Source organism: Globicephala melas, chromosome 3, assembly GCF_963455315.2.
Source record: "Globicephala melas chromosome 3, mGloMel1.2, whole genome shotgun sequence".
NCBI classification, from domain to species: Eukaryota; Metazoa; Chordata; class Mammalia; order Artiodactyla; family Delphinidae; genus Globicephala; species Globicephala melas.
Window position 1 is genome coordinate 119,036,446 of NC_083316.1, and position 24,097 is coordinate 119,060,542.

Sequence of the window (24,097 nt, forward strand, 5' to 3'; positions counted from 1 at the left end):
TCCCTCCCTCCCTCCCTCCCTCCCACCCTCCCTTTCTTCCTTCCTTCCCACAAGGTACATATTATCCTCATAGTTATCTGAACGTTTGGGAAGGTTGAGTAATTTGCCCAAAGTCAGACATCTGGTAATTGGCAGATCCAGGGTTTGAACCCCTGTTCATGGCATCCATCCACTTCACACTCTTCTGAATTGCCCCTGACTTTGCTCTGTGCGTGTGCTTGGGCACACATTTGTACTTGAATGGCCTGGAAATACCCTTTTTTATTCCTTTCACTTGATTAGTCCCTCACAAAATGGATTTCTTTGTTTTAACTAAGCAAACCATCACTCTTTTCCTTCAGGGAGTTTTTCCTGTGCTGACCTGCTGTCTCGGGGCATTATGTAAATGTAATTGTTCTGAATCCTGTACCTCAGTGTTCTGTGTTCTTGTTCTGCTTTGTGTCAGGGCTGAGCAATTCACATTTAGGGCTGGAATCTGCTTTGTGTCAGGGCTGAGCAATTCACATTTAAGGCTGGAGTCTCTAGAGGTTGAGTTTTCATCTGTTGACCTAAAACAAATAGACTGCCAGTTATTTTTCCAGCAAAAATGGGTTTATTCAGGATCAACAAAGAATTGCAATTTGGGTTCTGCAACCATGGTGAGCCACATGTGAGTCCCTGCCCAGTAAGGAGAGGTGAACTCTTTTAAATAGGGGAAAAGGAGGTTGGAAGGGCTATAGTAAACAAAGAGTCCATTGGAGGAATTGAGTGTTTAAAATATAGTGGCTTTTCATTGGCTGAGTTTTGACAGTGTCTCATAGGATGAGCTCTTGCCAACAAGAAGAGGAAGTCTTTCTACTTCCTTTTGGGCTCTGCTATCACTGTTGGGTGTGAGAGCTCCCCCTTCTGGCCTCCCAACTCTATTTTAATTGAGGTTTTTGTTTATCAATTTTTTCATTTCCCCCTTTTGATCAAGATCCTTCTCTGAAAGCATCACTGGTCAAGAGTTAGGTTTTCTGGTTTTAGCAGCTTTTTGTCCCTCACTGTAAGGAAGGAAATTTTCTGAGTGTAGTGTTCCACATCGGAGGGAAAGTGCACAGAAACCTACTGAGGTCACATCCAAGTAATAAGGAGGGGTAGGAGGGGGAGCTCTCAGGCACTTTTATCTAAAGTCCATATGTTATCAAGATCATAGTCATTGGAGACCATCTGAAATATTGTGTCATCATCAAAGGTTTGGCAGACAAACTTTCTGCAGGCCTGGTCCAGATATCTTGGAAAAGCTGTCTCATCAGATATTGTCTGCTTCAATTCCGGGGAATCTTTACATTCAGGTCACCAGATGATGTGCAGATCCAGTTTGGTTTGCTGCTTTCTTTAGGTGTGTTATGTAAATACAAGAGTCTGTTCCCTGGATTTCGGCTTCACAAAGGTTGGTTAGTAGTACCTGATAGGGTCCTTTTCAGTGAAGTTGAAGAGAGTCTTTCTGGAGGTGTCTTTTCCAGTAAATGAAACATCCAGGTTGCAAGTTGTGATACTTAAGGTATTCACCTCCCGAGAGTGCACTGTGAGAAGATTGCTCTACCAAAATTTTTTTTAAATTTTTATTTATTTTTTTATATAGCAGGTTCTTATTAGTTATCCAAAAACGGTTATTTTTAATAGAAGCAATTAGGCCTTTGCAATATTGGAGTAACTGTCCTTTTACCATATGTGAGTTAAAAGAAGCATGAGCCAAGTGCATTGGGCATCTTGCGACTCTCTCAAAGGGTGAAAGTTTGAGTTTCAGAAGGGGTGGATCCCAGATTTAGAAAGGTCAACGGCAGTGCTTTTTGCAAAGGTATTTGGAGGGCTGCTACAAATTTTTCCAGTTGAGTCTTAATGATGCCATTAGTGCATTCAACTAAAACAGAGAATTGAGGGTGATAAGCTCAGTGAAAGTGTTATAAAACCAGCCAAACAGTGCAGACTTGTTGAAGTACTTGATCAGTAAAGTGGGTTCCATGATCATTATGAAGTTTGAGAGGAGTTCCCCAGGTAGAGGCAATCTTTTCCAAAAGAACTTTAGCCACAGGAGAGGCAGTAACCTGTCTGCAGGCAGAGGCTTCATTCAGTCCAGTATGAAAACATACAATGACTAAAATATATTTATATCAACAGGAGGGAGGAAGCTGTATGAAATCTATTTGCCAGACTTGAATGATCTATTAGGCAGTTTAAAATGTTGGAGAGCAGTACCCAGGCTTCCCTAGGTTGTACTTTGGACAAGTGGGACAAGTGAGGTAGGCACTTTTTGCAGTCTTGTTAATGTTTCCCACCAATATTGATTCACAAATGCTATCATTTTGTCAGTAGACCAATGGCTGAATGGATGTACAGTGGTGAGGAGTGGGAATTTTAGAGTCTCTAGTAGGACTGGTTGTTATTTGGTATGAACCAGTGCTTTCTCTTTTTATCAAACCAACGATTGTTTAATTTTCAACCTTGTTTTTCCTTTTTTGAGGCCAATTGTTAGGCTTCTCTAGCCAGCTTTTCTAAGTTACCATTTGGGGAACTATTTATTTGGACTATGACAGAGGTTTGGCTACTTTTGGTTTCTTTAACGGCAGCATTCCTTGCAGAAATGTCAGCAGGTGATTTCCCATAGCTTCCAGAGAATCAAGTTTAGAATGCCCTGGAATCTTAATAATAACTGAAGTGGTGGGTTAAAGTATCACAACTGATAATTCCTGAACATAGGGGCCATTTAAAATTTTATTTCTCCTGGAAGTAAGGAAGCCATGTTGCTTCCACAACATTCCAAAATCATGAGCTATTCTGAAAGCATATCTACTATTAGTATAAATACTGGCAGTTTTGCCCTTACCGAACATATCGGCCTGTGTAAGAGCGTATAATTCAGCCTGTTGGGCTGAGGTAGCCATAGGTAAAGATGTTGCCTCAACAATATCAAAAGGAGTTGAAATAGCACACCCAGCACAACGTTTGCATTGTCGTCTTTTAAATAAGAAGCATCAGTGAACCATGGGAAGTTAACCTTACCCAAAGGAATTTACTACAGGTCGTCACGAAGAGTCAGGAGGTGATCTCTCAGCATTGAGCAGTTGTGAGGGACTTTTTTGGTGACATAGGGGAGAAGAGTAGCTAGGTGAAGTGTATTATAATGTAATAAGTGAGGAGCAGTTAACACAAGGACTTCATAGGAGGTGAGGTGGCTGACAGAAATGTTGAGTGTGATGAAAATTCAGGAGGGCTTCTACTGCATGAGGTACAAAAATGTTTAAAGGGGATCCTACAATGATTTTCTTGTTGGCCTTAACCAAAAGGGCAATGCCAGTAATGGGTCTAAGGCCAGAGGGTTTTCCCTGTGCTGTAGCGCCCATTTGCTGGCTGTAATGCTATCTGGTCGATGGTGGTCCCCATGTTTTTGGGTGCGTACCCCAAGGATGTTCCCTTCCGTTCATTTCCCTATACAGAAAGGAAAAGGGGAATCTGATAAATGGGATGCCCAAGGGCAAGTGGGTTCACTAAATTCTCCTTTAAGCCTTTAAAAGGCTGTGTTGTCTGGTTCTTCCCATAAAATTAGGTCAGGGTGGTTGTTCTTCAGTAAAACACACAGAAGTTTGGCCATAAGAGAGAAATTTGGAATCCAGTTTCAGTAATAACCAACTAGCCTGAGAAAACCTCACAGCTGGTTGCTTAGTTTTGGGTTTTGGGGAACTTAAGACACTGTGAAGGCTATCTGGATCTAGGTGTAGCCTTTGTTCTGATACCAGATACTTTAAACATTGAACCTGGGTTTTGGCAAACTGCAGTTTTTTCTTGGTGACCTTATGTCCCTTTAAGGCTAAAAGCTTTAGCAAGTGTATGTTACCTTCCAGTGAGGAGGCTCGAGAAGAAGAACAAAGAAGTAAATCGTCAACGTATAGCAACAAAGTAGAACTTCCAGAGAACTTTTTATCATCCAAATCAGCCTTCAGGATTTGTGAGAAATAAATTTCTGAGGCATTACTGTTCAGATGAATTGTTTTTTTCCTTCCCAATTGAAGGCAAAGAGGTGCTGGCTAACTTCAACTGGAATACTAAAGAATGCCCTGCATTCATCAATTCATCAGTAAAGAATTTGCTTTCATGGGCGTGGATGTTAGTAATGTATGAGGGTTAAGAACAGCAAGGTGTCGAGGGATAATGTTGTTTCTTGCTCAGGGGTCCTGGACAAACCTCTACCCTCGGCCCTTAGATCTTCTTACCATAAAAATAAGAGTATTACAGGAAATAGTGCCTAGTGCAAGGGATAATGAGGCCTTGAGACTTGTAGTCTTCTATTATAGGCTTTGTACCTTGAAGGGCTTCTTATAGGGTATTGATTAATTCTGGGGAGAGGTTTTGAGGGATCTGTTTGAATCTTGATGCGAGGTGCGCTATGAATTTTGACAATATCAGTTGGAGATTTTGCCCTTAAGAAGGTTGGTAGCTGATTCAATAGGGACAAATGATCAGTGTTTCCAGAATCAGCTCTAGTATCATCAGAAATGGAGCAAATATAAGATGTCAAAGGGTCATTTAATTCACCTGGCTGGCTGCTTTGATGACTACTGTCAACTTCTAGAGTTATTTTCCCCTTTTAGGAGAAAGAAATTTCAGCATGGTACTTTTCTAAGAAGTCTAAGCCTAATAAATGGATGGGGCAGAGGAACTACAGAGGAAAGGGGGTTATCTCTCAAAGAGCCTACACAAAAGGGAGTAGGTTCAGAGATAGGAACCTTTTGAGGTTCATTAGAGATCCTCACTATTTGAACTCATTTAGTATCCTGAGGCTGGGGCTGTTTTGTCATAGTGGGGTTGAGCACTGAGAGTGTAGCTCCAATGTCAGGACTGGAAGAGATTCATCCATAATCTGGAGAAATATTTCTCCTAGCCGATTAAGAAGGAGGGTTGGGAAGAGCCTCTATAGTTCGTTGCAGCCCCGCCATTGAGAATTGGGAGGACGCTGGAAAGGCTGGTTAGAGAGCTGAAGGTACCTGAAGTGCTTAAATTTGTAGTAATCTCTTTTCCAATGTCCTGGCTCTTTACAGTAATAGCAGAAACTAGGAGGGTTTTGGTTTCATTTTGGGGCCTTCATTTGCTGTAGTTGAAGATTAAGAATTACAGCAGTCTTCCTTTTAGGTGATTCATCCACAGTGTGAGAGAGCTGGTTTGCCAGATTAACTAAATCTGGAGTGGATTCCATCCTGGTCCTTCTTACTAGAAGGGAAAGGTCCCAGTTTAGCCCATTAATAAACATAGAGTTAAGAGCTGTGTGAATGGAATCAACATCTGAAGGAAGACCAGAATTTCTTTTAAAAATAATCTGAAGTCAGTTGTAATACTTATGAACAGGTTCATCAGAGTTTGTTTGAATGCCTGAATTTTGTTTTGATCAACAGACTTTGGAAAAGCCCTAGGAATTGCCTGATGAAGTTGCCTAGTGATTGCCTGAGCCTGTTAATACAGTAAGTCAGTGAGTGGGCTGGTTTCCCAGTTGTAATTCTAGGGACCTTCAGGATTTTCCCTATTAGCAGTTTTCATCCAATGCTGGGCCTGGCCTTCACCTACAAGCATATGACTAGCAGATATAAGTCAGAGCAATAAGGTTGATAAACTTGAATGGCTATATTAAATTCCCCAGCAAATCTGTGAGGATTTTTGGTTACTTTGGGAAAATCTTTGACTGTGGTTTGCAGTTCAACTTTAGTCCAGGGAATATAAGAAATTAAGTGTTTGGCCTCTGGATCCTCAGAAAACTTAATTAGAGGATCAGGTTCTGATAGGTTTAGAGGAAAAGGGGGTGGGAAGAGTTTCAGGAGTAAAGGGAAGTTCGACCAGAGACTTGGGGAATTGAGGGTATAGAGGTGTAGGTAGCAGAGAAGGAAAGGAAGAAGATGGCACCAGAGGCAGAGCCTGGGACAAAGGAACCCAGGAAGAGGAGCTGGAGGCTTCAGAAGCCACTTTATCTTTCTTTAATCATTTGTTTGTCTCAGTTAATCTTAAGATCTTATTTTGCAGAAAGGCAATTTTAGGCTTCTGATAATGTTTAGAAGCCTCAAAATACCAATCAAAATAGGCATTTCGTTCAGTTTTGGAAATTTTTGAGCTGTGGTTGTCCAATTCGGTTTTAAGAAAAGTTTGGGGATTTCAAAAGTTCCCCATAATGGCTTTGATATTCTAAATTGCCTTTGGTTAGGTAGGTCCATTTAGTTAGAAATGCGCCTGAGGAAGGATTGTGGTATTTAAACAAAACTGGCTGGAATCCCGATGTGGGGAGTGCCCTCAAAATAGTCACATAACTGGGCTCCCATCTCTCAGAGGTTTTTCTCTTGAGCAGAGAGTAATTTTCAAACAGCCTAAACAGCTCAAATAGACTTCAGGCCGAATACCAGCCAGTGCTAAGGGAACAATCTGGTCCTGAAAGAGTTGAGCTGAAGGCTGCACAGCACAGCTCTAATGACACAGCCTAATTCTGAAGGAGTCAGGCCAAAGATATAACAGCACAGTTCCACTAGAGCAGTTCAGTCCCCAAGGAGTTAGGCCAAAGGCTTAACAGCACAGTTCCAGTAGAACAGCCCCAGCCCCTACTTCAAAAGGAATCAGGCCCAAGGCTGAAGTGGCACAGTTCCAATGAAACAGCCTCTATTCCAAAAGGAATGGACCGAAGGCTAGCACAGTTTGAATTGGAACAGCCTGACTTCAAAAATCAGGCTGAAGTGCCAAGTGAGTGCTTGAATATAGAACAAGGCCTTAACCAGAAAGGACAAAGTCTTAAAAATAGATCCCAAATAAGATCTGCAGAGGTTCAAAATGCAGAGAGGGCAGAAGCTTGGATTTGGAGAGAGGGAGAAAAACTTACCCTCCAGCCCCAGGTTGGTGAGAAAAGCAGTGAGCAATAATGGGCTTGAAGTGGGTGTCACACCTGTTTGCTCACGAGCCTTGGAGTCGTTGGGGGTCTTCTCTGGATCCCCATTCGGGCCACCAAAATCTTGACCTCAAACAAATAGACTGCCAGTTATTTCTCTAGTACAAAGTGGGTTTATTTGGAATCAACAAAGATTTTCCTTTTGGGGTCTACAATCATGGTGAGCCACATGTGAGTCCCTGCCCAGCAAAGAGAGGAGAACCCTTTCAAAGAGGGGAGAAGGAAGCTGGGAGGGCTGTAGTAAACAAAGAATCCACCGGAGGAATTGAGAGTTCAAAGGATAGTGGCTTTTCATTGGCTGACTTGTGACAGTCTCTCATTGGCTAAGTTCTTGCCAGGCAAGAAGAGGAAGTCTTTTTCCTCCTGAGCACTAACTTTGTAGGGCATGAGAGCTTGCCCTTCTGGCCTCCTGACACTATTTTAATTAGAGTTTATTAATTTTTATTAATTTTTATACATTGTAGGTCTGATGCTGACTCACTTAACATAATGATCATTGATTAGCAAATATTCATTAAGCATCTACTATGTGACATGCACTGTCATTCAGCTAGTCCTTGATTTCCTTATCTATAGAAGATCAAATGTAATCACTTAAATTCTCAATATTCTTATGAGGAAAAGCTAATATAGCACTTGGGAAATACAAATGTCTTTGTATACATCATTTGTATATACAGTTGACCCTTAAACAACGTGGGTTTGAGCTGGGTGGGTCCACTTATATGTGGATATTTTTCCATTGTAAATACTACAGTACTACGTGGTCTGTGGTTGGTTGAATCTGCAGATGTGGAAGAACTGTGAATATGGAGGGCCAACTATAAGTTATATGTGATTGACACCTGTGTTGTTCAAGGGTCAGCTGTAATTATGTATATACCGTGATGATGCTATTGATCACTCATAACTAGACCTGAACTTGGATTTTTTGGTAGGGAGCAGAGTTTCTTTGAATCCCTCATGCTCTCCTCATCTCCAGGCTGAGTGGTGAGCACCATCGTCCAGGTTGAGAGGTGTCATCCCACAGGGAGAAAGCCCCTTGACTGTGGTTATGTGTTCTTGGGTGAAGTGGGATAGAAAGAGTAGAAGTTCCCAAACTAAGTTCTGGGCTAGCTCCTTAGTGAAAGGCTTAATCAGTGTTTAAGTTGATCTAGTCTCTCTTCTGTATAAAAATCTGGTTTCCATTTCCTTGGGGATGAAGTTCAAATTCGTTAGCTTGGCATTCAGTTCCTTTTAACTTCTCTTCCCAGTCTTATCTCCTATCCATCAAGCTGGGCTTCCTGCTATTTCTCGGTAGGTCCTCTCCTTTTGCATCTCTTTGCTTCCCATTCCTGCTTCTAGAATACCTTCCCATCCCTGCCTCCCTGCCCTGCACCTCCTCCCATTTCTAGATATCCAAATACTACTGAACTTTTAAGGTGCACTTCAAATGCCACTTCCTATTCTTTTTTTTCTGGGAAGCCTCCTTCAGTGGCCCCAGCTGAAATAGTATCCCTCTTACACTTCTGTGGCTATTTTTTTTTCTTTTAATTCTCAGATCGCCTTAACATGCACTGCTTAAATTTATGTTTGTATACACAGATCGACCCTTCTAAATTGTATTCTCCTCCAGGATATGGAATGTGTACATGTCATCTTTTTATTCCTTTGAGCACACTGATATTAGATTCTCAAATATTTGAGTAAATTAGACAATATGGTATAATAGTTAAGAGTTTGGGGATCAGAGAGACCAGGTTTCTTAAACTACCGGTTATTAACTGTGTGGCTGTGACAGGTTATTTAACCTCTCTGAGTCTGTTTACTGGTCTGCAAAATGGGAGTAATAATACGTGCTCAGTACGATGGTTGTAGGGACAAAATGATTTAAATTGCTTAGTAGGTACGTATTACACAGTAAGTATCCAATAAACTAATGCATAATATATTTAAAGTTATTTTGATATAGATTAAGGTGGGTTTGGTCTCCCATATTCTTGAAGGATGTTTTCATGCAAATAGAATCAGAAACCTCATCCGGAAAAGGATGACACACCTTTCTTTGTTCTCTATTTGATTTCATTTTAAAAATCAACTCTGAAAATTTAATTACCCTTAGTGCTCTGGTTGAAAAAACAGATTCTCCAGAGTCAGTGCTGGCTATGGCCTCATTTAGGAAATGAAGTTCTAGGGGAAATGGCCTTAGGGAAAGCACGCAGATGTGTCATCAGAATGGACTTTATGTGACGTGCCGTGGCTGTTGTGGTTGGTGGGCATATCACCCTTTGGAGAGATGAGAGGTTTTCCGAGTCTTCTCCAGCCAGATTTGAAAGAATGCGAGAGACACTTCGGTGGTGACTTCATCCCTCCAGCCCTTCTCCTCCATGTCTCAGGCTTGAATGGATAAGATCAACGCAGCTTCTTGGAATGTATTAGGACACTTCTTCCCCCGTGGAGGCCAGGGCCCCTCCCTCCATTGCTGATTGACAAATGTCCACTGGACATTTGCTTCTCCGGTGGGTGTCTTCATCAGTGGGACAGGTTGAAGGTTGGCCCTGTTGTTTCTCCTTGAGTCTTGGCACACCTTCTCTGATACAGCTGCTCGCCATCTAGAGGCCACAGGCAAGGCTGCACATCAGAGAAACTAGACAAATGTTAGTATTGTAAGATTTGAACATGGTCTGTTTCTTTTTGCTTATATAATGTAGGGTTCAGGCATTTAACAAGGGGACGTCGCTTGCTTTTCTTACAGTTACTCAGTTTAAAATGCCACATGCAGACCTGGGGAAATGCCTCTCTCCAAGCACAGGTTTTGGTAGGATGTGTTCTCAGCTTGCCCAGATACGGGGAAAGAGAGAAGAGTCAACTGGGAATGCTTCTTTCATCTGTTATAGCTCCAGGCTTGGGGATGTGCTGGGGCTGAAAGGGGACACCTAGCTGTGCCCAACAGTTGGCGTGTTTGTAGCTCATTTTCCCTGGTCACTTGGTGTAGGGAAGGTTTTACTTTACGTGCACGCTGCCAGCTCTTTCTTCAGCTCCGTGGGAATCTTCCTCAATGGACAGCATCAGGGCAGGTGGCTGTATGTTAACAGTAAGCACATTCTTACATATGTAAGCTCCAACCAGACTTACATAAGTTGGAAAGTTTCACCTAATGTACCTAATCTGCTTGTTTTCACTCATCAAGCATAAAATCGGGAATTTCACCTTTGAGTGTGATGAACTAGTGGAGTGCCTGACTTCCTCTCTCCCTTTGTTCTTTCTGTGACACCCACTCTCAGTCAGGCACTGTGCTAGGTTCTGAGGATACATGATCTGAGGCTACAGTGGTGAGCATGAAGGGACACAGTCCTCACCCTTATGGAACTTACAAGTCAGGGAGATACTAATCAGATAATTACCTGAGCGATATAAAATTGCTGTGAAGAAGAGGTACATAGGATTCTGGGAGTGAAATTGGGGCAGGGTTTGGTCTGATTAGACGAGTCAGGGAAGGCTTCCTGGAGGAAGGAATTGTTGCGCTGAGGGCTGCAGGCAGGAGTTGGGTCCGTTCCAGGAACTGGCAGAGGCCAGGGTTTCTAGAGCCCACTGGGAGGTGGTGGCCCAGACCCTGCAGGACCTCTCAGGCCTTGGAAGGGACTTTGGTCTTTGTTCTTAGAGCTCTGGGAAACCATCGCAGGGTTCACTGCTGGAGCCGACACGATTGGGTGGAGAACTGCCAGAGGGACAAAAGTGGATGTGGGGAGACCAGGGAGGGGCAACTGCAGTTATCCAGGCAATGGGGGTATTTGGTTTAGGGGTTGCTGGTAGTGATGGAGTGTGCAGAACCGAGATACTTAGGAGGCAAAATGGACAGACTTGGGAAGGACACCGTTGCCGTCAAGGACGATGCATGGGTGTCTGACTCTGACTTGTGTGGCAGGATGAATGATGGTGCCCTTTGCCCAATGAAGGACATAGGAAGGGGCCCTTGGTTGGCTCTCTGGGGAGCCGGTAGGAGGGGACAGAGAATTTCATTTTGAGTGTGTTGAGTTTTACCTGGGAATGGGGCTTGTGGGGAAAAGCTGTAACCTCTCGGGCTCACGTCCACCTCTCAGCTCTCATCGTGGGTCCTCTCATCTGGGGAATCTCAGACACTCCAGACAAGCCAAGTTGTGTTGCTGTGGCCAATCAGATGGATGCAACAGGCTTTGAGGGCTACCTTGTTCAGCCCTGTCCTAGGCACTCATTGTGCATTGTGATACAAAACCACTCATGAATAGTTCCAGAGTCATTCTAAATGCAGGGTGATGGGGCACAGAGTGTAAGTGTAATTTGGCTTTCAGAGAAGGGAGACATTAACAAGGCCTAGGGACTTTGGTGTTCTTGTGTTTTAAGCAGCCAGGAGGCCAATCCTCTTTCAAGTGCTTCTTTCGGCAGTTGGTCTTTATTAACTGTAATCAGTTTGTAAGTCCAGGAACATGTGACAGAGTAGCAAAACGTTTTAAGGGTAGTTATGTCCGATCTTGGTAACTTTGGAGGTCAGATGCACTGAAAATAAATATAATTGTAAGGTTACCTTGAGTCCTTCATTATATGCGTGTTCACGAGCCTGTGTGTTTGTGCACATGTGTGTTAAGTTTTACCAAAGGAAAAAAAGGAAGTGGCTTGACTGGTGCTATTACTGGTAAAGCTTGTGTAAATCAAGGTATATTCTAACTTAAAAAATTAGGATAGGGCTTCCCTGGTGGCGCACTGGTTGACAGTCTGCCTGCCGATGCAGGGGACACGGGTTCGTGCCCCAGTCCGGGAGGATCCCACGTGCCGCGGAGCGGCTGGGCCCATGAGCCATGGCCGCTGAACCTGCGCGTCCGGAGCCTGTGCTCCGCAACGGGAGAGGCCACAGCGGTGAGAGGCCCGCGTACCGCAAACAAAACAAAACAAAACAAAAATTAGGATAAACCAGCTGTTTTGGTGAAAGAAAGGTTTATGCTTGGCTTACTCTCTTAAACTCTGCAGAATTAGTGTCTGCTGTGGCAGAGCATGGCATCTCCAGGAAGAGAAGGGCACTTTTCTCTGGTCCCCCAGTGAGCAGGCAGCTTTAGGAGCAGCCCGTCAGGGCCCAGACTTCCAGCTGCTTCCACATCCCGACCCGCCTGGTCTCCTCACTCAGCGGCAGAGCCTCCTTAACTGTGTAAAGCAGATCCTTGTCCTCCCCAGAGGCTGCCAGTCACGCCTTCTCCCCACTCTGGCCAGCATTCTGCCTTTCTAGCAACAGATGTTTCTGCAAAGTAAATATTATTGCCTCTGCTTGGCTGCTCGCTGTGTCTTGCACTGCCTGAACATAAAACAGTGGGGTTATGTGAGCAGGGGGCCACGGAGCTTGGCATGCACCCAGCGCCAGCCTCCCCGCCTTCTCCTCTCCTCTTACTGGAATGTGCATGTGAGATTCCTGTGAGCATCGGAGTGAAAGGCTCCAGAAAGAAGTCTCTGTGCAGCTGCATATCCAACATGATCACCTGCATAGGATGCCAGCACTCTTACTGGGTGGCAGTAGCCAAGAGGCAGTGGCTCTTGGGTGTTCTCTTTTGGATGTCCTCTCTGTTGTCCCAAGTAATGGAGAGGAGTTGATCTGAATGGGGTGAGGCAGCATGGTGTGCCCACAGGGACCTCAGTTCAGAGGACTCGATCGAGTTGCAGATCCACTTCTTAGAGGTTGTGTGCTCTTATGTCAGGTCAGTCCTTTAACTTCTCTGAGCTCTCAGTACCAGTAATCATGCTTCCCTTCCCTGGGTCCTGTTACTGGAGGACTAATGCATTAAGGAAGAGTAGCCCATCCTTGAACAGAACTGAAGCTGACAGTGTACAGAGTGCTTCCCCCATGTGTCTCGCTGGCTATCCTGGCAGCCCCGCAGCTTCGGTGGGTCTCCTCACTCAGAGGGTGACAACTTCTGTGAGGTGAGTTGACAGAGACTTTATGACTAACCCAGGATTAGCTCCATAGCTGGTAAATGTTGGAGCTGCAACTCGAACCCAGGGGCCAGTGGAGGTTGGGGTGAGGGCAAGGGGCTGGGGAAGGGGTTGACCAGTGTAGAACCAGGACCCCATGTAACACAAGTGGAGAAGGGAGGTTCTCCAAAGCAAGCTGGAGATGATGTTCCTAAGTTCGGGGAGTAATGCTGAATAAGGAAACAGCAGGTGTCCACTGTACCTTTACCCAGAGAGTGCTGTGTCTGGCATGTGTCGTTCAAGCCCATGGTGAGTTCCTTTTCAGATTCCAGTAACTGGGCTTCTCACTCTACCCAGCTGTCCTCCTGGGCCCACAGCCCAGTATTGACTCCATACCAGGACTCGTTACCTAATCTCCCATCCAGGGCACTGGCCTCTTTTTCGGCTTCGTGGGGCCCACAGCGCTTCTCGGGGTGTGCTGTGTGCCACCGCACAGGGAATCAGGTTACCTTCTGGTTGTAAGCTAACGGGGCTGCTCCCGGTTCAGTGGGCCTGCTGTGGAAGGCCCCACAGAGGCCCCGTCGTGCATTATGGGCCACTCCTTGATCCTTCCTGGCAGCTGCCCCTGGCAGCATGGCTTTTCAGGTGTGTGCCGGGAACTTTCCCAAGCCTGGCTGACTTCTCTCTCTTTTTCCACTTTGTTGAGAAGAGGGTCCAGCTTGAGTCCTGCTTGCCCTATTGGGGAGGCACAGGGGGGTTGCTGAACGGATAGAGAAGCAGTCCTGTTCTTACTCTTTGCTCAGGCCTTTCTCTGTGAGTTCTGATCAGGGGAACATTCTGGCAAAGCCAAGACTGAGTACCACCTGCCCAAGACTAAGTACCATGCAGCCCACACGTGGGGCCTCTCGGAGGGCTTTGTCTTTGTCTGGGAAAGATTATTCTCCCTCATTTTCTTCCTGCCTGCCTGTGGCCGCCCCTGTCCTTCCTCCCCACAGTGTTCTTACTTTCAGATGCATCTGTTTCTTTCTTGACTTGCCAGGGACTGATGTGTGTTCTTGGGGATCTCCTCAGCCTGGGTTGGCCAGTCTTAAGAGATGCCTGATTCCCCTGTCGGCATCTTTGGACTTCTGGCCAAGAACCATTCCATTAAATTGACCAAACCAGGGAGAGACCAGAGACTGCTGGCCGTTGGCTCCTGTGTTCTCCTCCACTCCAAGTGCCTTCCTCTTCTGGTGTCGAGCGAGCAGAGGGCCTTCCTTGCACAAGCCACGGCTAGCTGGGGACCTGCGTCACCCGAGCTCAGGTTGGGAGGGTGGTCCCGGAGCAGGAGCCCCTGGTATCCATACGGTGGTCGGAGCCTCAGACCTGAGAACAGCAGGATGGCCCTGCCTGGCTCTTCCACTGGCACCGTTGCTTGGAATGGACACTGGGATCGGAGAACTCAACACTGGCAGCTGGATTTGTGTACAGTCCCCCAGCCCCCTCCTCCATACACGCGCGTTATTCATCATGTACTGAGCAGGGTGCAGTGCCAGGTACCTGGAGAGGAAACAGACAAACCAGCAGATGGAAAAACCGTGACCCCTAACCTCGAGGGACAAATCTAAGAGCTGAAGAGAAGGGCTGAGGATCGTGGATGCTTATATTCCAAGAGGCTCTGTTGATCTGGGAAGCCAGAATCCCCGCCCTCCGCTCCCCCCAGCACCTTATTGAAGCCAGACCTCGTTGCCGGTTATGCCTCATCTTTCCCTCCTCTGGGAATTGGAACATAATGCCATTTCCCCTTCAGTGAGGGAAACATGTCCGAGGGTAATTTGAATGATTAGCCTCATCTGCAGGAAGGCTGCACGTGGAATTAAGTTAGCATGTTTGTGCCTAGCAGCCTTGTCTGTCAGGCCACTTAAAGGTGCCTCGGTGGTTTATACCCTTAACAGAAGCTGAGGGTTCAGGAAGGATCATTGGCTTTTATTACTGTCTTAAATGAAAGCTTATTTTTTAAATTTGACAAGGGCCTCCAGGAGGTTTCTTTATAGATACCATGTGTGGGGTGTGTTTTCACCCCAACTCGGAACAGTGCCAGGGCTTTGTTCTCGGGGCAGCGGTGGAACGAGGTGACCCAGGAAACTGGTTCAGGTGGAGATTCGTCAGGTTGGCGGCTGCTCCGCTTTGAGTGGAGCCCAGAGGGTTCTGAGAACTCGGGCCTCCCGCGTCCTTGAGTCGGAAGGGGTGGTCTGGTTGCTCCTGTGAAGTTCCAAGCCCTTTGTGCCAGCTCCCTTGTGCGTGGCACTGGGCTGGAGGTATTGTTGAGTCTCATGTGAGTGAGGGCAGCTTCGCTGACCCCCACGGGTGTCAGCTGGAGGCGGCAGGACTCGATGCGTAGCCTGAGGAGTTAGAGAGTGAGGACCAGACTTGTTAAAGCACATGTAGCAAAAATATTAACTTCTGAATTACTTCATGTTATAAACAAGTATTCACTCTGTTGAATTTACATTCTTTTGTGCTCTGAGATGGACTCAGGAACATATCTGCTAGCTGCTGTATTAGTAAAAGGACTAAAAAGTGCAGGAGACGTGAAAGCAGGTTTATTTCAGTAATTCGTATTTTTTACTCTTTTTTTTTTCTTTTTTGCTAGATTTGTCTTCAGCGAAGCGGAAATTTGCAGATTCCTTAAATGAATTTAAGTTTCAGTGCATAGGAGATGCAGAAACAGATGATGAAATGTGCATAGGTAAGTTATAACCACATGCAAGAGTTTAAAAAGTCCACTGTGTACCACAGCTTTCAGTGTCCTCCCTGAGTCTTTCCCCTGGAATAGGGAGTATGTAAGTGTTGTAAATTAAGAAGTCAGTATTAAGAGTGGAGCGGGCAGAGTTGAGTGAAGGTCAGGGCCCGGGGCTCTCCAGGGCTTCTCCTCAGAGCCCTGGGATTGCAGTGGCTCTCACCCTGCGGCCTGCAGGAGAAAGCGGGAAGGTTCGCTGTGGGGCTCCTGTCTCCGCCCTCTGTTAGCGTTCTGCTTCTGACTGGCTCTGCAACGTTCTTCCCCCAACCACAGTACTTTAGAATTAGAGCAAAAGCAGAACACGGGTAGATGGGAGAAGAGTTAGATCAGAGGTTGCAGGTGATGGCTCATGGGCTGAGGTCCTAATGCAGCCATGTTTTCTTGGGCGCTCATTTTTTAAAATTGAATTACCATGGAAGTTGAATTTATGTAAAGTTCCAGTTTTCTAGCTTCTTTGAAAATTGGGGAGCCTGAGCAGCCGGCCCCTCATTCTGCCCTGGCAACAGTTGGCTAGAGCTCTGTAGCCGTCGCTGCCTTCGGATGGGGAGAGGAGCTTCATGTCCGGGTCACGCCCCCACCTCTCCCATGCATTTTCCTTAACAAGAGGCTGCGAGCGGAGGTTACAATTTGTTAGCTTTGCTGCGCCGTGTCGCTCTTCACCATCCCCTGTCCATCTTCTGTGGGCAACACTGAGCACAGAGGATTTGCAGTGTCAAGACACCTGTCTTTGTCAGGGCCTAGTCATTGCACCTTATTCTTCCATTGGGCATCTTGGTTGACTCCATTAAGTGAGGAAGAGTTGAGCAAATTACATTGAATTAAGTCACCAAATGCTTATGGATTCCCTGTTAGCATGCAGAAAATCAGGATCTGGGGATGAGCAGAGGGAATTGGGAGACAGCTGAGAGTGGTGAAAACGTATCATTGTTGTAACTCCTGATTATACAGATGTTTTTCCCAGCATTACATGAATGTCTCAAATATCCTTAGGGCTATTGTATTCAATGCTTATTACCTTTGGAATAATCCCAGCGAAAGAGACTGTCCACATCTGACTGCTGTGCTGCCAGCTGTGTTGCAGTAATAAGGGGCTCGAGGACTCAGAGAGGAGGAACCCAAGGAAAAGCCAGAGATGTGGCTTCCAATGCCAGCAGTGTTGTTTGTGCAGCTCTGGTGCAAAGAAACGGTTGGGTTCTGACGCAACCCCACGACAAAGGTTGAGGAGGTCAAATCCTGGGCAGGAAATCCTTGAACTCCAAAGAGGAACTCTGCCTGGTCCAGCCTGGAGCCTGGGAGCTGGCCAGCATCCCATCAGTCTTGGGTTCTCTCAGGAACAGGCAGGTCTTTTCCTTGAAGGAAACCCTTCCCTAGCTAGAGTGCCCGGTGGATTATCCTGCATTTCTGGGTCATCCTTAATGGTTAATGATGAAAAGATAAGGGGAGCCTTGGGAAGAGTTGTCTTTAGGTCTCTGCATATGCCAAGGGATTTCAGTCCATAACACAATAGCTGTATCTGGAAGGCCTGTCACTCTACTTCCACCTCACGGCCTCTTTCTCTTTTTCAGCAAGGTCTTTGCAGGAGTTTGCCACTGTCCTCAGGAATCTTGAAGATGAACGGATACGGATGGTGAGTATGGCTGGGCTGCCCTTGGTCCTGGACAGTGTGGTCACATCGAGGGAACACAGGATTTGTTGTCAGAAGAACAGGGTTTGAGTCCAGGCTCTGCCACTAGAGTGCTCTGGGCTCATGAGCAAGCCTCATCTTCTCATCCTTGCTGGGTTTGAAACCTTTTGTAAATATTTAAAGGATTACCCTGGATAACTTAGAACCACATTGTTGTCCTCCTACAGATTCACTATAAGGTGTATATATAAAGTATATGACTTAAGGTGGGTCTTTTGAATTATTTAACTTTTGGGAGCCTGAGATTCCTTACTGGCAGAATGGGAATGAAGGTGCCCCACCCTGCTCCCCTCCTTCTCACCTTATTAAACCCATCCAAGAGCTCTCCTTCACTTTTTTTTTTTTTTTTTTTTTTTTGCGATACGTGGGCCTCTCACTGTTGTGGCCTCTCCCGTTGCGGAGCACAGGCTCCGGACGCGCAGGCTCAGCGGCCATGGCTCATGGGCCCAGCCGCTCCGTGGCATGTGGGATACTCCCGGACCGGGGCACGAACCCGTGTCCCCTGTATCGGCAGGCGGACTCCCAACCACTGCGCCACCAGGGAAGCCCCTCCTTCACTTTTAGTTCCAGGGTATCTGACGCAGTGCCTGCCATGTTGGTAGGCATCCAATCAAGGGGTACTTAGTAAATGATGGGAACTATAAGAAGTTCTTCAAAGAGAGGCAGTGTGCAAATTCGAGAATCAAACACTGATCTCCAGGTTCTTAAGAGAGATCTTCTGTACAAGGCTTTATTCTGATGTGGTTCAGCATTCATAGATGAGGGATTTTGGATCCACAGGAAGCTCTTTGGGGCCTTCCTCTCATTCCTAAGACATCAGGAATGAAGCTGCATGCTGATCTGTCGCCAGGTGGGCTTGTCTCTAGGCAGCAGTGCTCCAGAGGCCCAGGGAAGAGTCATCAAGGAGAATTTTTCTTCTCTTCCCGTACTAACAGCCAGTGGTTTCAGGACTAAGTCTACTGTGTTAGTCTGCTTGGGTTGCCGTAACAAAATTCCGTAGACTGGGTGGCTTAAACGACAAACATTTATTTTTCACAGTTGTGGAGACTGAGTAGTCCAAAATCAAGTTGCTGGCTGATTTGGTTCCTGGTGAGGGCCCTCCTCCTGGCTTGCAGACAGCCACCTCTTTGCTGTTTTCTCACAGGGCAGAGAAAAGGTTGGGGAAACTGTCCTGTCTCTTACAAGGTCACTAATCCCATCATGAGGATTCTCTCCTCATGACCTAATTATCTCCAAAGGCTCCATCTCCAAATATCAATACTATCACATAGGAGGTGTTAAAAGATAAACTGAGGCATGTTTAAGTTTATTTAAACAAAAATTGATTCAAGGGGGTTTCCCTGGTGGCGCAGTGGTTGAGAGTCTGCCTGCCGGTGCAGGGGACACGGGTTCGTGCCCCGGTCCGGGAAGATCCCACATGCCGCGGAGCGGCTGGGCCCGTGAGCCATGGCCGCTGGGCCTGCGTGTCTGGAGCCTGTGCTCCACAATGGGAGAGGCCACAGCAGTGAGAGGCCCGCGTACCGCAAAAAAAAAAAAAAAAAAAATTGATTCTAATTGGGGAGAACCAACCCGGAAGTGGTTAGGAGCACTCCATCAACAGGAGGTAGGGCAAAGACTTTTATATAGCAGATGTGTAAACAAAGCAAGGAAATTATTTGATTGGCTCTAGCTTAAGCGGTTGCCTTATTTGGGAAAGTCTAGTTGTTTGTGATTGGTTTCAGTTTCTTAGATTTCAGTTTCTTAACCTTGAGGTTTTGGTTTGCTTATGTAGGCTGCTAAGGCATTAGAGTCATCTCAATCTAATGGCATCCTTGTTTAATTTAACAGGGGTTAGGGCTTCAATATATGAATTTTAGAGGGGATGCAGTTCAGTTCACAGCCTCTACCAAGACATGTAGCCATGCATTTTCTACTTTAACCCTCATGATGACTCTGTGAAGTGGGACCTTTATCATCACCGTTGTCCAGATGAAGATACCAAGGTTTACAGCTGCTAAGTAACATGCCCAAGATCACACAGTTTAATAAGTAGCACAGCCTGGATTCAAACCCAAGTGCGTGTGATACCAAAGCAGCTGGCATTTCTTTAAAACTCCAACTAGAGCAGAAGCCTCTCACTTTCTGCTCTGCAGAGAGAGACGCTATTTGCCTTGATTGCTCACTGCTGGGTGCCTGAACCAGAATCAGGAGGGCGGCGGTGGCAGCAGCAGCAGCAGGGATGGTAGTGGGTGGAGGCAGAGGAAGGCTTGTGTGTTTGTGCACGTGCTAGTGCCTCAGAAAGGGAAGTGATTCTTTTGAGTCTGATTCTTGGCAGAGTTATTATTTGGGGGTGGAGGGTATGGTGAGCAAATCACGATGAATACCCTGCAGATTGCTAAGGTCTGGGGTAAGGGAACAATGACTGGATTATACTTTCCAGCTTGCCTCTGCAATTTTATTATTAATGTCAGTGAATCTAGTTTCTACTGTCTGCGTCTGAGTATCTGGCCATCGCAAGCCCCTTCCTTACCTCCTCACCCTGTGACAGCTTCATCATCAATTCAGCTTAGCCTAGCAAAGCTGTACCTTCTTTGGGAAGCCTTCCCTGACTCCCCAGATGGGATATTTGGCCATCCCTTGTGTTTTCTGAATGTCTAGTTCATGCCTTGATTCTGCATGTACCACACTGTGTCCTGATAGTCACTGCACGTGTCTGTGAGTTCTTGTTTTTTTTTTTTTTTTGGGCGGTACGTGGGCCTCTCACTGTTGCAGCCTCTCCTGTTGCGGAGCACAGGCTCCGGATGCGCAGGCTCAGCGGCCATGGCTCACGGGCCCAGCCGCTCCGCGGCGTGTGGGATCTTCCCGGACCGGGGCACGAACCCGTGTCCCCTGCATTGGCAGGCAGACTCTCAACCACTGCACCACCAGGGAAGCCCGAAATATGAGTTCTTGAAGGGCAGAGAATGGACCGCTGTGCCTCGAATATCAGCACAGTGCTTGGAACTGAGTGGAAATTACATAGTCATAGAATCTTAGACCCAGACAGACTGTATTCCTCACTGTGTGCAGTCCCTCATTTGACAGCTAAGAAAAGTGAGGTCTCCTGAAGGCTGATGGCGTGCTGTAGCAGGACTGGGACAAGGACTTGGGTGTCCTGATTCCCAGGTGGGAAGTTAGGGCTTTTGTATATTTAGCATCTAGTTAGGGCTGGATTCTCTCCCATGGGTGTCCACTGGAACAACTTGGGAAGTTTAAAAAACACTTTTGCCTGGATCGAAGTACAGAGATTCTAATTTATTGGTCTGGAGTGTGGCCTGGACATCGGGAATTTTAAAAGCTCCCCAGGTGAGCCTAACCTTCGGCTAATGTTGAGAACCAATGGCTTAGTGGCTCAGAGCTCCATTGTGAGTTTCAGAGACCTGCACTTGATTTGTGGAAAAGACTGAAATAAGTGAGCCAGTAAAGCGACATCAAATGACAATAAAAATCAAGCAAGTTAAATAACATTGCAACACTCTAGAGTTAAAATGCTCTCTTTTAAAGTAAGTGCTCTCAAAATTGAAGAAAAGGCAAGTGGCAATAAATTTGGAGACCTGCCACCTTCTACCCCTCACATTGTCTAGTTAGTTCTTTGCTCTCTCCATCTATGGCTTCTGGCATTTACCCTGTTGGTTTCATTGCAATGGATAGGCATGTGATTTAGAAAAATAATGCTTTGTTGTGACGAGATTCCTGAAATAATTAGTTGAATGACGAGTGAGCAATGAATGACTTAAAAGGAAAGATTGTAAAATATTGTGCTGTCTTAGAAAAGACCATAGAATCTTAGAGCTGGAGCAATCCACCCCACTCATTTTGCAGATGAGGAAATTAGAGCCCAGAGAGGTTAAATGTTTTGCCTGTGGTCACACAGTTGGCAGGCAATCAAGAAATCATTCTTTCATTTAGTCATTGAAAAATGTTTGAGTGCTCCTTTTTTCAGCACTCTTCTGTGTTTTGGGGATGGTGGTAGACAAGTGAACATTTACAAGAGGGTGGCGTGTGTGTGTGCGCATGCATGTGCACGTCTTGTAATGCTGAACCAGAAAACTTCAGCTGGCTTACGTCTTCTGAAGAAAACACTTCAGAAGTGGGGTAGTGGGAAGTTTCTTTGGATTGCATTGGTGGTCAGAGAAGGCCTCTCTTAAGAGGTGACCTGAATTACAATAAGTAATGAGTTGTGCACACAAGTATTTGGGGACAAAGCATCTGAGGGAACAGCCAAATGCAAAGGCTCAGAAGTGGGGCAGGTTTGGCCCATTTGAGGTGCATTCGGGTGACCGTTTAGTTGAGGGCAGGACCTGAGGGGGTGAGCGCGGTGAGATGAAGTTGAAAAGCAGCCAGTGGCCAGGAGGTACAAGCGACCTGATCCCCGTCCAGAACAGGTAGGTCTACACAGAATCAGGCTTGGGTGGTTTTCATGCCCCCAAAAGTGGAGGATTTTTTGGGGGGAGGGTTAACCTAGACTCAGTGTTGACCTCCTTTAAATATATCTACTTAAATATAACTTGGCTGAATGAGCATTTACAAGAAGATGTCACCTGAAGCTTGAAATTTGGACCCTACTCTGCCACCAGTTCCGCTCTGCCATCAGTGTGGTTGCTTACATTTTTAGAGGTGCTCATTTTTATTTTTAAAGAATCTATCTTACTCATGCACAGGAAGAATGCTGTGTTTTGAACTGATGACTGGGTTTTGATTTGGCATGCTGTCGGGTCAGGTGTAAGGAAGAGGTGACACGTGCACCATTGTGCTTACTGAGATCTTATACTGAAGCATGCGGAGGCCTTTTGTGCCAGCACTGCTGTGGTTCTTTACTGACCCTGCTTCTCTGTCCCCCTCCCCGACCCCTCTGCTTTTCCCCTCCAGATTGAGAATGCCAGCGAAGTGCTCATCACTCCCTTGGAGAAATTTCGAAAGGAGCAGATTGGGGCTGCCAAGGTGAGAATTTCGCAAGCCTTCTTCTTGGATTTTAGGGCAGGAGGTCTGGAAAACACAACACCTTCTTCAGAAGATCTAAGCCCACCATTTTCAGGGAATCCTGGACAAATAAGCTTAGAGCCCAGCTCATCTGTTCTTCACAAGTGTCTGAAGTAAGACTGAGGGGTCAACCCTAGAGCTGTCATTCTATTGTTTTGACATCTAATCATGTTGTGCTAGTTCATAAATCATCCGAAGGAAGAAACCACGCCTCCTTTGTGTGAGTAGATACCTGTGTGTTTGGACACCATGGAATTGTATGTTTGTGGAGGTCCAGGACTGGAGCCTAGGACGGGGGTTGCAAATAGGCCCCTGGGGGCATGGGGACCCTCTTCTTAGCCCACTTTAGCTGTGTATGAAAAGGAGCCCTCTGTCGTTAGACCTTTACATTTTTTTCAAGAGAAACTGAAAAGTTAAAGAGTTTTATATGAAATTTCCTGGCTTTCAAAAAATGCTGGCAAATAATTTAAAAATATGTGTTACACATTGTGCAAGTCAAAAAGCGGGACTGCTTCAACCCAGAGGTCACCATTTGTTATAGCTGACCTGGAGGGACTATAGCTAAAAGTTGGCTGACTCTAACCTGTTACTGAAAGACTGAGAAGGGAATTTTATTCATTTTTTAAAGGTGGATTCTCTGGGGTCCCCTGCCCTGTGATAAATCACTAGACAACCCTAGCGAGATTGACCTTCAGTAGAGTGTTAGAGACCACCTGCGGGCAAGATGTTTTCATTGGAATCAATGAAAGCAAAAGGATTTTCAAGATTTTCTTCCTGTTTTTTTTTTTTTTTCCTGGAGCTGTGAGTCATTCGGCCGCAGTCCCTTGTGCCACCTGCAGGGGGTTTTGGGCAACATCACCCTCTTAACTTGTGGAGAAGGTGTGGATTTTACTCAGTTGTGAAATGGCCTTGAGAGATGCCTGCCTGTAGGTGGGAAAAACATAGCTGAAGTGTAACGAAGTGTGCTCTCCCCTCAGCCCCCAACTAAGTGCATGTGCTTTTTAAAAATGAATATGATTAGGACGTGACAGAGATGTTCGGTTCAGTCGGGGTTATTAAGAGGGAGGAATGGCCCTAGTTTGAAGGAGGGACCATGGCCAAGATTCTTCTTCCACTGTTACAGCACCTCCCTACCAATTTTACAGTTTTCATTTGTGAGGATATTGGGGCTCATTGGTCTTCTATCCGAGGTTAAGGAATGTATAGTTTAAAGGAAGTCTTATTCCACTAAGATTTTGTCCGAGACTTGGAAACAAGCCCAGGGATGGATGGGAAAATGCCGAGTGCCCCTCTCTGAGTTCTCAGACCCAAGGAGCACCGTCTCTTTCGTGGCCTTGGGGCCTGTGCTTTCCCCTCCCGCAAATACACAGTGGCTCATTCACTGAGTTATCTTTCCAGAAGTCACTTCTCCAGTAGGTGTCTCCTACGCCTCTCACTCCAGCCTCTTCCCTGGGCGGCATGGGGGTTACCATAGTTACCACGGAGGAAGAGCAGAAGGCTCAGTGGGTTCCTTTGGGGTTAGTATCAGTGATCCGAGTGACAGGAGCAGGTACTTTGCTGGGGGCTATAGATGGTGAGAAACACAAGAATTAAAAAATTTATATGAAACAGTCACTCACCAAAACATGTTTCCCCTCACACACATTCTCTTCTCTCATTCCTGTTGAAGAATGAGGTGATGACGTTGGGGATGATTTCTCATCCCTCCCCCTTCGTTATTTTATTTTATTTTTTTCAGTCTACCTGTTCCTCTTCCCCACCCCCCCATCCCCGTACATGTATATCACAGTATTAC

General features: G+C 46.0%; 1 protein-coding gene across 8 annotated transcripts in view; it reads left to right on the forward strand.

The window, feature by feature from the left end:
- The window catches only part of ARHGAP26 (Rho GTPase activating protein 26), a 470,178-nt gene that overhangs the window by 100,614 nt on the left and 345,467 nt on the right, over positions 1–24,097 (forward strand). For all 8 annotated transcript variants that reach the window (XR_004036031.3, XM_030841061.3, XM_060296385.2 and 5 more), the window contains exons 2-4: positions 15,474–15,569; positions 17,186–17,247; positions 22,192–22,263. Coding sequence is in view for 7 of the 8 variants with exons in the window: in XM_030841061.3 (XP_030696921.1) it covers positions 15,474–15,569; positions 17,186–17,247; positions 22,192–22,263 (230 nt within the window). In the remaining variant the exon portion in view is untranslated. The remainder of the gene's footprint in view (positions 1–15,473; positions 15,570–17,185; positions 17,248–22,191; positions 22,264–24,097) is intronic.